The sequence below is a fragment of the Coturnix japonica genome, chromosome 19 (assembly GCF_054131305.1).
Source record: "Coturnix japonica strain WE chromosome 19, WE-NBRP24, whole genome shotgun sequence".
Taxonomy (NCBI): domain Eukaryota; kingdom Metazoa; phylum Chordata; class Aves; order Galliformes; family Phasianidae; genus Coturnix; species Coturnix japonica.
In genome coordinates, this window is record NC_140681.1 from 10,656,169 (window position 1) to 10,673,174 (window position 17,006).

Below are 17,006 nucleotides of genomic sequence, written 5' to 3' on the forward strand. Positions count from 1 at the left end.
ACAGCCAGCACTAAATGGGAACAGGCTGGGAATGCTGTGTAGAAAATCATTTCACAGTCATGGGCAGGAGAGCATTCCTAAACCAACTCACAGTGGGGTCGGATTGATTCCTGTGCACAAAAATGCAATCTAGACCAAAAAAAAAAGGAGATCATTTAATTCCCCCTTAACTGTGAAAAGCAATTTGGTGCAGAGTGCGACACATTGCAGAGCACCGAGCATCACCCTGGAAAACAAATATAACACACGGGAGCCAACCACACACCCAGCCCTGGTATGTCACACTGCTGAGAGTTACAGTAAAGCTAAAGAAAGTAATAAAACCACGTTGGTTTGAGGCCAGTTTCACTCCCTCGCTCACACAGCAGCAGCAGGGCATGGGAATGCCAGAGCAGCACAGCCTGATCCTACAGCAGCAGCCCTGCTGCATCCCAGCACAGGGCATTGCTCGGCTGTACAGCGCAGCCACTCACAGCCTCCATAACAAAGAACGGGTTCCTTCAAGGCAGCTCAGGGCTCTGAGGGCGATTTCCTCTGCCTGCAGATGCTCAGACCATAAATAATCAGCGCACAGTTTTGCTGCTGCTGCTGTTTTATTGCCTGAGGCGCCCACTTGCTGCTCTGCCTCTGAGATAGGGGTGGGCAGACGGGCTTCAGAGGGTTGGGACACTTTGAGCTGCATCTCCTCCTCATCAAAGTCCCGGCAGGAGAGACTTTAGAACCCAAGTGAAGGATTTTTATGTGTGCTTCACACCGAGTGGCATCAAAGCAGCCGCCGTCCGCAGGGAGCTGCTGTGCAACACAGGCACCAGCAGCACCGAACTGAGCAGCCCTACCAGCAGCACCGTGTGTGGGAGGGGAAAACTCCGGAGGTTTTTCCTTGGAGCAGCCTGAATCCAAAAAACCCAACTTGTCATTTGCTGCAGTGTTCCTGAAAGGAAAACGTAGCCCTGAGGTTCCCTGAGACACAGCAGAGCAGCTCAGAAGAAATACTCTCATTGAATGATGGCACTTTGCAGCCCTCGCGCGTCACAGCAAGGTCAGCTCCGGCAGTTTGAGAGCTCCTCTCCCTGGGCTCTGCTCGAGCTGCAAACATTTGTTTCTTTGCCAGCAGAAGCTGTTGTTTAAGTGGCGGCTATTGGAGGGAGCACGGTTAATGTGACCGCAGCCATCAGCAGCACGGCACGGAACGCAGAGCAGCGCTGCTCAGCCTCAGCATCTGATAAGAACAGGGATTGCAGTTCATTTTCTATCACTGCTCAGCCCAGGCTCAGGGTCCATGAGGGGGTTTGGCACTGGAAGACCCCATAGGACACAACAGCATTGCAGCTCCATCCTACACACAGTGCAGTAACACCTTCAGACCCACCCAGTTCTCACTTCTCACTACACAAGGAGGAGATGGGACATTTTGAAGCCTCATTTTCTAAGGAGAAAAGCAGAGCCCTGATCAGATGCTGGCTCCTTGTCCAGGAAACAGTGCAGCTCTCCCTGTTGCTTTCCTTCCCCTTTAGGCTGAAGGGCCAGCACCGTGTCAGACCAGCAGCACCACAGCAGCACGCCCTGCTGCTGAACTACACAAGGTTGAACTGAATGCAGCCCAGCAGCCATCATGGTCACCTTCAGCAACACTCAGCCCCTCATTCAGTCACAGACCCACCTGCAGCCCCCCAGGAACTGTCAGGGCTTCCATCAGTCCCAAAGCAGGGAACCTTCCCCGTGTCACAGCACAAACTGCAGTTGTTCCTTTCTCAAAGCTTTGATTCCTAAAACCTCCCTTCTGTTCCTATCTGTCATCAGAGCACCCATCTCATCCTCACTGTGCTGGGCTGTTAGAAACAGCCCTGAAGTGAATTAACCACAGCCTGTAACGACGTTCTGCTACAGCAACTTTATCCCCACCAAACTGAGCAGTGCTTTTATATCTGATGCATTTTGGCTCGGCAGAGAGCGGCAGCTGCTCCCCATATGATTTATGGATGTTTTCTACATAGCCAAAGCCAGGCACAAAACCCCCCTGTTCATGGCAACCCCGTCAGAGATGGGGAGAGAAATTCACATTCTGGACAGTGGCAGCAGTGGGCACAAACCATTTTATTGGCTGGCTTTATCCCACCCCCCTCATATCTACAGAGGAGATGCAAGAAGCTGTATAACAAACCCTATAAATATTGATGCTCAACAGCTGGTAGCGATGATAGGAGGCACACAGCAGCTTTTGTTACACAAATGCAGAAGCAAATTGGTTCAGCCCTAAGCCAAGGGAACCTCAGGGGTTCCAAGACCCCCATGCACCATTAGAGGAAAGTGAGGGGCAACGTTCTGCTCTGGATAGGGCCATCCCACCCCCATTGCCCCCCAGCACAGTGGAGGGGAGCGGGCAGATAAGCAGGGGCAGAAGTAAAGCACTGGGAAAGAAATCACATGAGCAGAACACCTCCAGCAAACATGATTGCAGCATAAGCGGCTCAAGCAGGGATTTGGGGCGGGACGAAATGTGTTTTCACACGAATGGTTCAAATATGGGATATGCTGCCAAAGGGCATCTCCAAAGCCAAGGCGTTAATTAGGTTCCAAAGCAGCCTGAGCGTTCCCAGAGGCACACAGTGAGCAGATTCTATCGCCTGCTGACACAAACCCACTACCTGCAAAGTGTCAAACTGAACAGAGCTGCAACCAGACCTTCAACTCAAAGAAAACTTGGATTCTGCCTCTTTGCCTTTCTGAGCCTTCTCTTTCCAGCAAATCTCCCTCGCTTCCCCACTGCACTTCATTCACGTCACTGCTTTTTGGTGGTGCCCACACTGATGAACAACCATTTCCAGGGACGAAGCACAGGAGGAATAAAACCCCACTGCAGACCCCTGACCAACACCAGGAGAGCTGCAGCCGCTCCCATGGGTCCCATATCCCACTGGCTTTGTGTTTTCATTGCCCTCTTCTTGTTGTTGGTTGAACATAAAGAAAAACAATCAAGGTTAACCTAAGCTTGTTATCTGTATCCATTAATCGTATTCTTAATGAGGGCTGCTGTAACATTCCAATACGTTTTCTTGCCATGTGATGGATGGCAGCAGAGGGGCAGTGTGACAGAATGGGGGCTGACATGGAAGTGAGAATGGAGCAAAAGTGCAATATTGAATCCCTCCATGCAGAATAAATGACCCCCACTGCCATCCACTGACACCCGGAGAGAGCTGATGGAGACCAAAGAGTGGCAGTGAGCACAGTGAGGTGTGTGTTGGTTCAATGGAAGCGGACTGGGAGGGAGGCTTAGGCGACATTCCTCTGTCGGAGCCCTGTCTCTAATGGAACAGCAGTGAAGCCTCATGGAAAAAATATAGCCTTCAATGCTCACAAAACAAAGCGCTCACAAAGGCTTTTCCTCCCACCAGCTCGAGTCCCTCCCTGCAGATCCTCAAACCAAACAAACTCGGGCTGCCAGCGGGGCACCCGTTTCACAACAACATTCCGCTCTGTGGCTAAAAAGAAAGAGATTTGTCCCATGCTCAGCCCTTGGCTAACATGCACTCGGAGCAATAAAGGCGCACCTGGCCTCGAGTGAGGGTTGCACAAGCAGGTGATGGGCCAGAAGTGATAGCCCAGAAGTGATAGCCAAGCCGTGAACAGGTGAGGAATGCAAGAAAAATAGCATCATAGGGACCGCGCTTCTCCTGGCAAAGGACTCCCTTTGTGAGATTATAGTCCTACGCCATTCAAGAGAAAGAAGCAAAGAAATGGGGGTAAAAGAGAGCGTATTTCAGCTGTAAAGGATTTACGCACCCGATTTACATGTGAATCAATTACCCAGGCAAAGCTCAAACGGTGCCAATAGGATTTAGGTGACCGAACACACCTCTCATTCAAGTCCTCTAATCCGTATCTGCAATTCCTGATAGCTTCGCGAGGTGCGACTCTGCGAGAGCGGGTGGGTCCTCCGCCCCCTTAAAACAATGGGAGTTTTAGGACAAAGAATAACGCAGTGGAGCCCATCTGTGCTGCTCAGCGTCGGGCAGCAGCAGCTCCTCCTGCACGTCGGGTTGTTCCTCCTAGGCCTGGAAGCCTCAACACGCTGCAAGGCTGAAGTTGTTGCTGGTATTTCAATGCAAAAATCACGCACTCTATGTGGGCACAGATAGAAGTTTCCCTTTCTCAAACTCAGTTCCAGCTGCATAGAGACAGAAGGAGGTTTACAGACAAAGCACCGGAGGAATCGATAGATACATCAGATTGGATGCGGGACCGTGATTTCAGCTGCTGGTCAACTGCATTAAACCACCTACATTAACTTAATTAGGTGTCAAAACAAGTCTGCTTGGTACAGCAGAGAGATGATTTAAGAAAGGCTCAATGCAACTCACAGCAGTGGGCACAACTGCCCACAAAGCTGTGTGACCCACACGTGGCTGCAGACACCAATTGCCTCTCCATGGGTTTATCTCTTGGCCAGCAAACCAAACAGAACTGAAGGAGGTGAGAACAGGGAGACACCATAAAAAGAAGGCTAATTTCTACCTGCTTAAGTTCTCTATCAGCTCCAGGAGCTGCAGTCAGCTCCTCCCAGATGCATTGGAAGCAGATGCCAAAGCAAAGCAGCAGCAGAGCTCCACACACAGGGCACTGTTACAGACGGGATGGATGAGCTCACCGCCGGGTTTCCCCCCATCAGCCTCACTCAGAGCCAGCACAAAAACGTTTTGTTCCTTTTGCACAGCTTCTCATGGATCCCTCCTGGGTCCCCCATAGGCGGTGAGTCACGTCTCCTGAAAGCCTCTATTGATGCTCCCAACTGTCCTTACGTCACAGGGCACTGAATGCAGTCTACTGACTCCAATAATAAGCACCAAGAGCACAGCAGCATCGGCTGCCACAAGCCCTGGGAGCTGTCACACATCACTTCATAGAACAGCTGAGCTTGGAGGGGACTCAGTTCCAACCCCCACCAAACCCATTATGGGCTGGTTGCCCCCCACCAGCTCAGGGCACAGAGCTCACCCTGCTTGAGCTCCTGCAGGCATGGCACTTCTCAGGGTGCTGCTAGATGTACCTTGCACAGTTCTACCCGCTGGTGTTAAGGGTCCTGCTGCATCCCCAGCTCTGCTGAGGGCACAGCCAGCAGCACTCCATTGCTGTGGGGCAGCCAGGCACCACTGCTTTCCAACAAGAAACTCCAAAGCTCTTCTAGCTCACAACAGAAGGTGATAGTGATAGCATCTCTTTCCTGCTCCGCTGTTCAATAGCAGTCAGACAGGTAGCAATCATACAGATACAGCAGCATGATGATGGGGTTAGAAGCCCCTAAACTGGAAGTGGAGGCTCAGTGACAATGCCAAAGGGGAAACAATGCATTAAGGGCATCCACAGTGCTGTATTAGTAATGAGGATGCCATTAAAGCTCAGCAGGTATTGAAATCCTTCATCAACTCCCATCTCCCACCGACACCGCTTTCCCTGTTAGGTGATGGGCGTGCAGAAGTTGCTGCACTGTAACAACTGTTTCAGAAATCACAGCCATTATAACACCTCTATGGCACACTTTGCCAATAGCATCCATCTCCGGGGAGCCATTAAAGCTGAAGATGCCTCTCTCTAAAAGCAGTCGCTGATGGGCTGTGAGCTGAGATGGACAGCTGTGCACAGAGATGACTGCTGGTCCCTGCAGCACAGCTCAGATGCTCAGCAGTGGTTTTGGAGGGCAGATGTGTGTGTGAAAGGGTCAGTGAGAAGGAAAAGAGAGGGGGTACGAACAGAGGGGTCCTGAAGGAAACCTTATAGAAAATCAAAGGAAACGAAAGAAGAGGAAAAGGAGGCAAAGGGATGGACGAGCCACGGCTGCCTGTATGATGGGGGAGAGGGATGGAAGTGGCAAAAGGCGCTGGGAGGGAGAAGAGAGAGCAACGAAACGGGACACGCGGCATCGCCGCACACGGACGAATCGCGACCCAACAGCGCTCTCTGGTGGCAACCCCGTCCGTCCCGACCCACATCCTGCCCCAGCCATCCCTCCCAGCCAGGGGATGCCCCACAGTGTCACAGGAGCTGATCCTGCCCCCGTTCATTCTCCCCCTACAGGAGCTTTCAAAAGCTTCATTTAGTCACAGAACACTGCAAACAACGACTGAGCCTCTTCCACGTGTTCTCCTCAATTCACATTTCTCATAGCCCAAAAGTTTGGTATGGGTCGGTTTTACTTGGAGGGAAGGCAACATTATGATGCCAGCAGCATCGCCCAGTACCATTGTGCAACAGATACATTACAGAACACAGCTGAGACCTGTCTTACTGGAGTTCCACTGCATTATTTCATGGCCAAGCAAGCGTCACAGCTCCCTTATCAGCTGCTGAACAGGAGGCAAGAAGCTCGAGCTCAGGAATGAGCTTTATCTGGTGGCACCAGTTCCCCAGGAGCAGCTGGAAGAGAATAAAGATTTCACTTCATGGCACCGGGGTTTGAGCCTCCATGTTTCACAGCAAATACTTCATTTATAGGGGAATAGGGATGAGGTGTCCATGTAACCCAGCATGCTGCCTCCCAGAAACGAAAGAGCCCCTTAGGATACAGAAGGTGGATTTAAGTACTGAGAGTGAATAGAAAGCAGGTGGGAATAAGAGGGGATTGGACACCAAGGGTGGAGAAAGGAGAAATGTTGGAGAGTGAACCTAAGGAGAACTGAGGGGATACAGCCACATCCCATAACTTCATCTGCATCCCATAATCCAAGGCCACAGCATCTCTGTCCCCTTTGGGCAGGCACGAGGTCCCACTGATGTCCAGGAGTTCCATGCCTGGTCTCTGTGAAAAACCAAGAAGCAAAAGAGAACCTACAAAGAGCATGGATGGGATGCTCGTATTCTGGCCCCACAGACTTGAACAAGGTCCTGGTGGATGAAGCTGTATTTCCTATATTATGCATTATAAGATATAAGAATACACATACAAAGGCCATGGTTCACCAAGCCAGCCAGCTGTGCAAAGAGAGAAGAGCTGAAACCACCTTCAACTCTGACCTGAGAAAACATTGAGGTTGAAGTTGAACTTTGTTCCTTCCTTCTCCATTATAAAGAAAAACATTTGCACGGGGTTGGACTTTATGATCTCCAAAGGTCCCTCCCAACCCCTGCAATGCTGTGATTGGAAGCCAGAGGTTGTCTTAATGAGAACATAAGTACACCCAAGCCTCCCAAACCTTAGGCCAGTTATATGCTTTATCTTGTTATGAGATACACCTGTCCAAACACCCAAAGCCTTCTGGCCCAACCTCTACTTTACCAAGCAGCCTCTACCCTCAGTTTAAAGTTCTGCACATTAGAGTTAACCCAGCAGTGCTATAAGCCCACACTACCATCCCTCGTTACACACATTAAGGAGGATGATCAATCTGATACCTCAAGCAGCCCCACAAAATAGCGATATGATGCAACATCAGCAAGTTTTTGGCCTTTATTTGAAGGCTTTCAATTACAGTAAGAATTGGCATTGCAAACCAGGAACTGTGAAAAGAAATTCAACGATAAAAGTTAGAAAACACCCACGAGCCCACCTGCAAGTCAGGCAGAAGGGAGACGTGAGCTTCTGGTTCTTCCATTCTGTTTGTGTTTCAAATACCTGACAAAACTAAGACACCAAGGAAGGCTGGACTGCTCTGTAGGTGAGCAGCATAACAGATTAACAGCATATACTGTACCACGTAGCAGAGTAGCTATGGCAGGTCTATGGGTTGGAGTTGGGTTTATTGTCATTTGCTTCCCAAAAAGGACACCAGCAACAGATTGTACCAACGTTACCTACACTGTGGTCATTTAAGTTGACCACGAGGCTGCCCCCAAACCTTGGGGGCACAGAAATGATGTAATGAATTGGAAATCTTAGCAGTGTTTGACTTAGATCACAGTTCCAATGGACACTTTAGTTCCAAAGGACACTGGATAGGACCATACGTCCAGACTCACTAAGTGCAGCTTTCATCCCAGCAGAAAAGGACATTTGGTGGCTTTTAATAGCAGAGCTCGAAGCCTCACAAAGCCCATGGGTTGACCCACATGCCCCACAGTGTCACACATACCTTGTCCTCACCACAGACACCTCAGGCAGCTGCACATCCCAGCACATCACCTGGCTGCAAGGAAACAGGCACCCAAAAGTCACCTCTGATCCAGCCATGCACCACTGCCAGGCTGGCTTTGCTGCAATAAAGCAGTATTTAAAGATGATAGGACTATGCTTCTGAGCTCCAAGTAAACAAGTAATGGTAAAGAAGATTTTATGTGCATCAAAACCCCCGGGTTCTACATCTGCACTCCTATAGTCCAACCCCAGCTCCAGCACCAGCCATGCCCATCCTTTAGAACAAAGCACCCTCAAGGCACTGCAGGAGGACAACATCTCAGTGGTGGGGATGAACCAGAGCAATGCTCCCCCCAGCACGCTCCAAAGGGAGCATCAGCATTCCTGCTACCCACAGGGACACAACTAAGGTGGGAGGGTGAGAGCCAACATCACAGCTCCTCAATGCTCCACCATGAGAAGCTCCAGGGCTGCCTGATCACATCTAAAAGCACAAGACAACTCCAGCAGACCATCACACTCTTGAAATACAGAACTTTATTTAGAAACTGCTGAAAATAGAAAAACCCTGTCGAGAAAAAATCCGAGTCAAATATGGTTTTCTCAGTAAAATGTGGAGTTTTAGGGCAACGAAAAGTCTCAAAGGCCACAAGAGAAATAGCACCACCGCAATTGCAAACAATGGCTGGATACTTGCATTTTTTTTCCTTCTTTTTTTTTTTTTGGCATTCACTGAATTTGGGTTTTTCCTCTGCGTTTCACAAAGATTCATGCACTACACAACAGTTACCATAAGATGCTCTCCTACACACGTTTTAGGACAAGCTACCACCAGGAACGAATGGATACAGCACAACAGGACCGATGGATCTCAGTAGTGGAGGGGGATCAGAAAGTCTTGCAGGATCTCGCCAAACACAACAGTAATGAGGGGGCATGAGAGCAAAAAATAAAGGAAAAAACAACAAAAAAAAAGAGGAGGGACGATTAAAGAAAGTACTTTAAATATTAATATTTAAGTTAGTCTCAGTACTGTATTTTCTGCAGTAACATTAGCTCTGTTAGCCAGCATCTCTTAGTTTTGACCCCAGAAGACCACTGAACTGGCAAGAGTTACTATTAGATACGCCCTGGGCTGAGGGAGATAGAAAAAGAGACCAAAAAAAAAATCATCATCCTCATGTGCTCAATTCACTTTCATCCTATGAGCTGCACAGCCCAACCCTGCTGCAAGTGCAAAGTTGGATCAGAGCTCGTTGGGATGGGGAAGGGGAGGGTGCGAGGCCATAAGCACATCGACAGAAAGAAACAGAACAAGCAGAAAGGAGGAAAGGACTTCAGAAGGACCTTGTAGGCAGGAAGACTGGTGCCCTTTGCTTTTGTTTATGGAGCTTTTCCTTTTTGAATACAGAAAACACAGTACGTTTTGGCAAAGCCGTGAGCCACAATGCCATAGGAACAAAAAAAAAATGCTTTAGCAGTCCTCAAGGTAATTTATGTGTCTCAGCTGTTCATACTCCCTCTAATCTTGTGACAGGCAACATTAAGGCCTATTTCATTGAGAACTAATCACTCGGTAAGCAGCTTTATGCAGGAATGGAGGTTTGTTTAAGAGCCCCTCGGCCAGCAGGGAGGGGAGCGGAGCATGTCCCCAGGATGAAGCACATAAAATCTCCTGTCACATTACTTCAAATTTTGGCATTTGGAAGCATATTTTAAATACTCTTTAAGGCATTTTATGATCATCTCCGTGCTGCAATTTCACATTAACTCCACCTTTCCATGAGTCAGAGTCTTTTACGTTCTCTACTACACAGCACCTCAGGTACAAAGAAAAAGTCTTTCCACGAACCAGTGTTTACCAGCAAACCAACGAGTTCCAAATGTTCAGCCTCTTGCTCCCTAAATATACCACCTAGATGTGAATACTGCTCTGCTACAGAGTGAGAGAGAGTTCCTAACTCAAACCCACTGCAAAAAGAGTGAAACTTCCGCAAAGTGCACTTTAAGAAGAGGTAACTTTTTTTTTTTCTTTTTTTTTTTGCTTATGAAAAGAAACCAGTGAGTCCTCTAAGAATAAAGTGGAGTATTTTACAGTTAAGCACATGATCTGGGGCACAGAATTCCGATGTTGCTGCTCTGCTGGTACAGTATGTGGTCTGTTAATACTCTTCTTGCTCCTCCTGCGGCGCTCCTTCGTCAGGTATCACAAAGCCTTCCTGCAGGGAACACAACGAGGGCTCAATGAGAAAACAACACTCAGGTACTTCCCAGCTCTCTGCACACTCCTTTAGCTATTCCTACTTTGGATCCTGACAATGAAGTACCCTTAAGTCAACCACTCACAGCGTCACCAACAAGCTTCAGCTTTGACCTACGTGTTACATAGCCCTCAGGAGAACCCAACCACATTTGTGGCCTGACTCTAACAGTGGTAGCTGGCCATAAATGTAAAGGGGGAAAAGAGAGAGTAGAAAACAAGTAGAAAAACCAAAGCAGCTTCCCATAGAGAAGGAGGATGGTGGGGAGGGGGGTGGGGGGAAGATCACTTACATCTGTGGCATAAAGAATTTCCACAATCCTCTGCAGCACTGGGTCGTTCTCCCCTTCGTTCTCCTGGCAGATCAGCTCAATGTTCCGCAGTTTGCCAAAGTAGAAGTCCCTTTCCTTCTCCAGGTCTTCAACAGTGAGCTTCAATACGTTGATCTGCCCATGGGAATCAATAATGATTTACCCACCAGAGAGAATACAATGGTGTCCATCCTAAAGGTAGGGCACCCCCCCACCAAGATGCTCTGAGGTGTGTTTGTAAGCAAAGCACTTCAGAAGTAACCAAGACACCATGGGAAGAGTATAAGGGGAAGAGGAGGTCTATTTCTCATGCTGGAATCACACAGAATCACAGAATGACCCAGGTTGGAAGGGACCTCAAAGATCATGTAGTTCCAACCCCCCCGCCTAGCAAGGCCACCAAACATACACATTTACTACATCAGGTTGCCCAGAGCCCTGTCCAACCTGGTCTTGAACACCTCCAAGGACGGGGCTGGAGTATTTCTACAACCAACACCCAGCCCAACACATGCAATACCACATGGAAATTCTAAAGGCTTATTGCATGACAAGGGTAAAAATCCAAATGCCTGCAGCTCCCTCTGCTAACACATTCCTCCAGGACAGCCCTCACACTGGTGGCAGCTTTAGCTCCATTGCGTTCAGCATTTCGGGGACACAGCAGCTGCTCATAGCTCCGTTGGAATGCTGTAATAGCTGCAACACAGCTGTGGAAATACTTAAAAGCAATGCTATGTGTGATATGGGACACAGCAGATTTAAATGTCTGGGGGCTTGTATTGCAAAAGGGGCTTTGCTGCTATCAGGAGAGCAAGGGCACCACGCTGAAGGCTTCTGATTAAGCCATTTTAAATGAACTTACTAGACAGAAGAAAGTGATCTGTCTCTCCCCAGCACAGTCACTTCATGCTATTAAATATATATACCTATACATCCAACACAAAGCCCAGGTCAGTACCCCAGGCCATTTGGCAACGCACCTGCTCAATCAATCCTGCTGATTCATCATCTCCTGCAGCCTTTTTGACCATCCCAGTACCTCCTTTGGGAGTTGCTGGGGTCCTCTGTGCAACAATGGGCCTCTGTGGGGCTGCAAGATAAATGTGCTCTTACTTCTTCTCAGAACACCTCTCCCCTTCCCCGAGGTGGGGTCCCCCCTTCCAACCACATCACAATTTGAAGACATGTTCATCTATGAAGCATTCCTTCTTCACCCCACACGCTACATCCATTTCCTTCAGCACATCTTAACACCAGCCCTTGCCATTTTCTTTCTGTAGCTCCCAGATAACTCACACTCAGAGGCTGAAGCCCAGCACCTGAGATAAGCTGCAAAACACTACGTGTGTTCATAAACCTATTTCAAATCACTGAATGGTTTGAGCTGGAACTGACCCTTAAAGGCCATCTGGTCCAACCCCCTGCAGTGTGCAGGGACACCCACAGCTCCACAGCTCAGAGCCCTCCAAGCCTGACCCTGCGTGCCTGCAGGGATGGGGCACCCACCTCATCTCTGGGCAACATGTGCCACTGCCTCATCACCTTTATTGTTTAAAACCTCCCCATTATATCCCATCTAAACTTCCCCTCCTTTAGCTTGAAGCCATCTCCCCTCATCCCATCACACAGAGCCTGCCCCCTTCTTTCTTACAGCCCCTTTAGATACCAAAACAGTGACCCAGCCTCATTTTCTTCAGTTTTGAAAGGCTCGAGATCATCTTCAACTCATTTCTACCTGCACTGCCAGTACCGAGAGGTTTCTTGGGTTTGTTCATCACTGGAGCAACGAGGTTTGGTGCCACTGTCTCCTGGCCTTGTCGGGCAGCCACGGGGTCGTATTCCTTCCCATCATAGTTTGCATCAAAAAATTTCTTGAACCACTGAACAAATTCAAAGTTGTCCTGAAATTTTCCTTTCACTAATTTGTCCACAGGAATGATCTGGAGAAAAAGAAAAATAACAATAAATAATTGCAAGGGGAAAAGAACCACTCTGACTTATATAAGAAGGGTTTTAGATCTGGGAGCAAACGCAATTCTTTGTTCATCCTGGAGAAAAAGAAGCAAGTTGTGAAGTATTGCCTGTAAGCCACGAGCTGAGAGCCCTTCATTCCCCATTTGGCACCTGTGAGCACAGCCCTGCCCTGGGCACACTGCTCTAAATACAGCCCCGGGGAACAGGAGAGATTCAGTGCTGGAGCTGTTGGCCAACACAGCACGAGATGCCCTCTTCATCAGGAGCAGCTTTAGCAGGGGAATGCTCTGCATTGCACCAAGCAGCCATTGATAACTACCACCTCCATAAAGCACTCTTCCATAAGCACGGCACTCACTTGATCTAAACACATTTTGTTCCCCACAGATCCCATTCTCACAGCACACATTGGGAAAGAGGAATGGGAAATCCTTAAGACCACCACCCCAACAGGTTACTGGGATGGCTTTGTGCCGTGTAAGATGAAACATGATTTCTCAGGTATTGGCCAACACTATGTAAGTTGAATGGAGTTAACATGGAAGAAACCAGCACTAAAAACTGTAAATCCAACCTTTGCTCTAATAGACTCTGCATTAATGTAGGTGTGAACCAAAATAAGTGGGATTCACAAGCCAACAACCAAACCAGATTGGAAAGTACACGCCACACATTCAGATCCCAGGAAGAAGGAGAAGAAACCCCAACCCAACTTACTTTGTCCACACCCATTCGTTTGAAACCTGCTTGTAGAACCTTGAAGTTCTGAATGTATTCGTGTTCCAATTTTGCTTGAAACTTCACTTTCTTGAGAGCTACTGAACCTGGGAAGAGCATGTCCATGAATTGGCAGTAAGCAGCACCTGTGAGAGAGAAGAACGTCATTCCATGGTGAACAATGGATGGTCAGCCACCACTGCATAAGTCCTTAGAGCAGCAGAAAGGAGATAACAGGACCCCTTGGTCTGGTTTGGAAGAGCGTGGCTGTAAGCAAGCTGCAGAACTAAGGGTCTGGCCCTACAACTTGAGCTCTTGTACCCCAAAGCAGTAACACCTCTGTAATTCCAAGAGGAAAAATCCAACACATAATGTTGTGTTCCATCCCTCTTCGGCATCAGTATTGCTTATCAATGTTAATAGAGTATTAATTATGTATTATTATCAATATTATTAAAATAGAGTCTTATTTACCAGCTACAAACAGAACCTACGCAAAGTTCGAGGTGCTCTCAGAAGTGAGAGAGTAAAGCAGGCTGGATTATATCTCCTTTCAGCATCTAAAGGCGCTGTAAGTAAGGAGGGGGGTGGCTCTTCAGCAGGGTCTGTGTGGTAAGACAAGGGGAGATGGCTTCAAGCTGAAGGAGGGGAAGTTTAGACGGGATATAAGGAAGGTTTTACAGTGAGGGTGGTGGCACAGAGATGAGGTGGGTGCCCCAACTCCAGTCAGGCTGGGGGGGCTCTGAGCACTGATAGTGCTGTGGGTATCCCTGCTCAGTGCAAGGGGTTGGAGTAGGAGACCTGTATGGGTCCCTTCCAACTCCAACCATCCTATGGTATTTAAGTCACACTTTAATCAGAGTGCTGAGATAAGACACTCTTTCTTTCTGTTCATGTTAAATCCTTCCATTCAGCACTCACAGTGATAGTGAGGTGGGGAGGATGTGGTTCAAGCAGAGAGCCAACCCAGCGATGAGCTTTTGCACAACACACACACCTCATAAAGACAGTTTTAAACTGTATTATTACTCTGCAGTGATGATGCACAACTGCGTGTCATCAGCAATACAAGCACAGCGTTACATCCCGCCCCACATCAAAGAACTCAGAGAGCAATGGGAGCCTTCACCTAAAACAAACAGCAGCACAGCAAACTCCTGTAGGGCACGAGGCCAAGAAACATTGCATTGTATTGTCCTGAGCCTCACAAAGCTTCTGGGCCCCAAACTGAGGTGGAGCACACTGAGTTCAGCCCAGCAGTGCTCATCGCTTCTCCTCGTTGTGGCTGCAGATCTCCAGTTCCTCCATCACCTTATTAGACAGAAGCCACCAGAAATACCTGCCTGACGTGTATGCTGAGTTCCCTCCTTCTCTCCATCCTTGGGAACGCTCCTTCCGCAGCCACACGCTGCACTGCCAGCTCCAAACATAAACTTCTACCTCCTTTTGTTCAGCCCCCGACGCCTTATTCCAACCTCACCCTGTGAGATGTGCTCCTACCTCTCAGCCAGGCCCTTTCATCTCCCTGCTGCAGTTATTCAAATCACCACCTCTGGCCCATGCTGCCTCCTTAGCCTTGGGTTTGCTTTTCTTTCCGCGTTGCCCCACAGACCATAATTTCTCTGTTCCTTTCACCCAGCCTCCTCCCACACACTCCTCTCCCTGCACGATGACATGTGACTTCATTTCTGGAGCACCAGCACTTCCCCTTTCATTGCACACAACCAGCAGATATTCAGCTCACAGTGAATGGGGTCAGGCTGAGGGCTGACAATAGCAGGACACAGGGAAATGGTTTGAAGTTAAAAGAGGGAAGATTTAGGTTGGATGTTAGGGGGAAGTTCTTCACTAGGAGAGTGGTTCGGCCCTGGAACAGGCTGCACAGGGAGGTTGTGGATGCCCCGTCCTTGGAGGTGTTCAAGGCCAGGTTGGACGGGGCCATGGGCAACCTGATCTATGGGGACTCTATGGGGATCTATGGGGTCTCTATGGGGATCTATGGGGTCTCTATGGGGATCTATGGGGTCTCTATGGGGATCTATGGGGTCTCCTGGGCAACCTGATGTAGTAAAGGTGTATGTTTGGTGGCCCTGCCAGGCAGGGGGGTTGGAACTACATGATCCTTGAGGTCCCTTCCAACCCGGGTCATTCTGTGATTCTGTGACTAGATGATTTTCTAGGTCTTTTCCAACCTTGATAATCCTGTGATTCTATGTTGCCCCTCATTTCTTCTTATCCCATTTACCCTGCAGCAGATCAGGTCATAACATCCCATTACGCTCCCATTGCATTAGCACTATTAAAAACCATTTCAATACAACTCCAAAGGATAACTCGGTTATTACAGAACCACCCACAGCCCCGCGGGTGCTTCCACGGAGCAATACGGACCCAGCCCGAACCGAGCCGAACCCCGCATCCCTCACCTGAGCACAGCTGCTCGATCTTGGTCAGCGTCAGCTGCAGGGACTCGTTGATCCATGCCAGCATGTCGTGCCGGCTCAGGTTATCGCTGGTCACCGACGTGGAGTACACATTCACAGCCATTTTCTGCCAGACGGAGCCTCGGGTGGGTCCACCGTACACAGCCCCCACCGCAGCCCCATTGGGGCTCAGATCCCCGCACCCACCCCGTCACCACCCCGCCCCCCCCCCCCTCTCTGCTCTCCCATCCCCACGCGTTAAACCCGCAACACAAAGCGCTGCGGCCCCGCAACACGCTGCCGTGCGCTCCCGGCCATAGCACCGCGCAGGGCCCGCGCCCCTCCCTCCTGCTCCCACCTCCTCCTCCTCCTCGTGGGGGCGCACCCGTGTGCCATGCCCGGCCCCGCACACCGCACCGGAGCCCCCCCCACCCGGTTACCCCCATCCCCTGGTCCCCCCGCCCGCTCCCGGCCCGTTACCTGCCCCCACTCTCGCCCCGTTTCCTCCGCGTTCAAACCGGCCCCGCCCGCTGCCCGGGACCACGTCACGCGCACGAGGCGCGTTCACGTCACTCGCGTAACGTCACGGCGTGCGGGGCCACGGCGAGGCTCCGCCCACTCCCGAGTGCTCGCATGTGATTGGCTAATTCTACTAAGCCACTCCCACACTTTGGCCCATTCATTAACTCCTCGCCCGGAGGCCGCGTGGTGGTGGGGTTGTGTTTAGGTGTGGAGCCCTCAGTACAAGAAAGACATGGAGATTTTGTTAAGGGTCCAGAGGAGGGACAGGAAGATGATCAGGGGGCTGGAGCACCTCCCCTATGAGGACAGGCTGAGGGAGTTGGGTTTGTTCAGCCTGGAGAAGAGAAGGTTGCGGGGTGACCTCATTGCAGCCTTTCAATACCTGAAGGGAACTTACTGCCAGGAGGGGAGGAAACTCTTGTAAGGGCTGACAATAGCAGGACACGGGGAAATGGTTTGAAGTGAAAAGAGGGAAGATTTAGGTTGGATGTTAGGGGGAAGTTCTTCACTAGGAGAGTGGTTAGGAACTGGAACAGGCTGCCCAGGGAGGTTGTGGATGCCCCGTCCTTGGAGGTGTTCAAGGCCAGGTTGGACGGGGCCATGGGCAACCTGATCTATGGGGTCTATGGGATCTCTATGGGGATCCATGGGGTTTATGGGGTCTCTATGGGGATCTATGGGGTCTCCTGGGCAACCTGATGTAGTAAAGGTGTATGTTTGGTGGCCCTGCC

At 49.7% G+C, this 17,006-nt stretch overlaps 1 protein-coding gene across 2 annotated transcripts; it reads right to left on the bottom strand.

Annotated features, from left to right (window-relative positions):
• Window positions 1-8,582: 8,582 nt before the first annotated feature.
• Window positions 8,583-16,320, bottom strand: MAPRE1 (microtubule associated protein RP/EB family member 1). Of its 2 annotated transcripts, none has more exons than XM_085519413.1 (7): window positions 16,234-16,300; window positions 15,757-15,880; window positions 13,331-13,476; window positions 12,390-12,579; window positions 11,620-11,729; window positions 10,619-10,771; window positions 8,583-10,284 (listed from the first exon to the last, which is right to left on the bottom strand). In XM_085519413.1, the coding sequence occupies exons 2-7, from the start codon at window positions 15,875-15,877 to the stop codon at window positions 10,228-10,230; spliced, it is 777 nt and encodes a 258-aa protein (XP_085375539.1). In that variant the 5' UTR covers window positions 15,878-15,880; window positions 16,234-16,300; the 3' UTR covers window positions 8,583-10,227.
• Window positions 16,321-17,006: the final 686 nt, after the last annotated feature.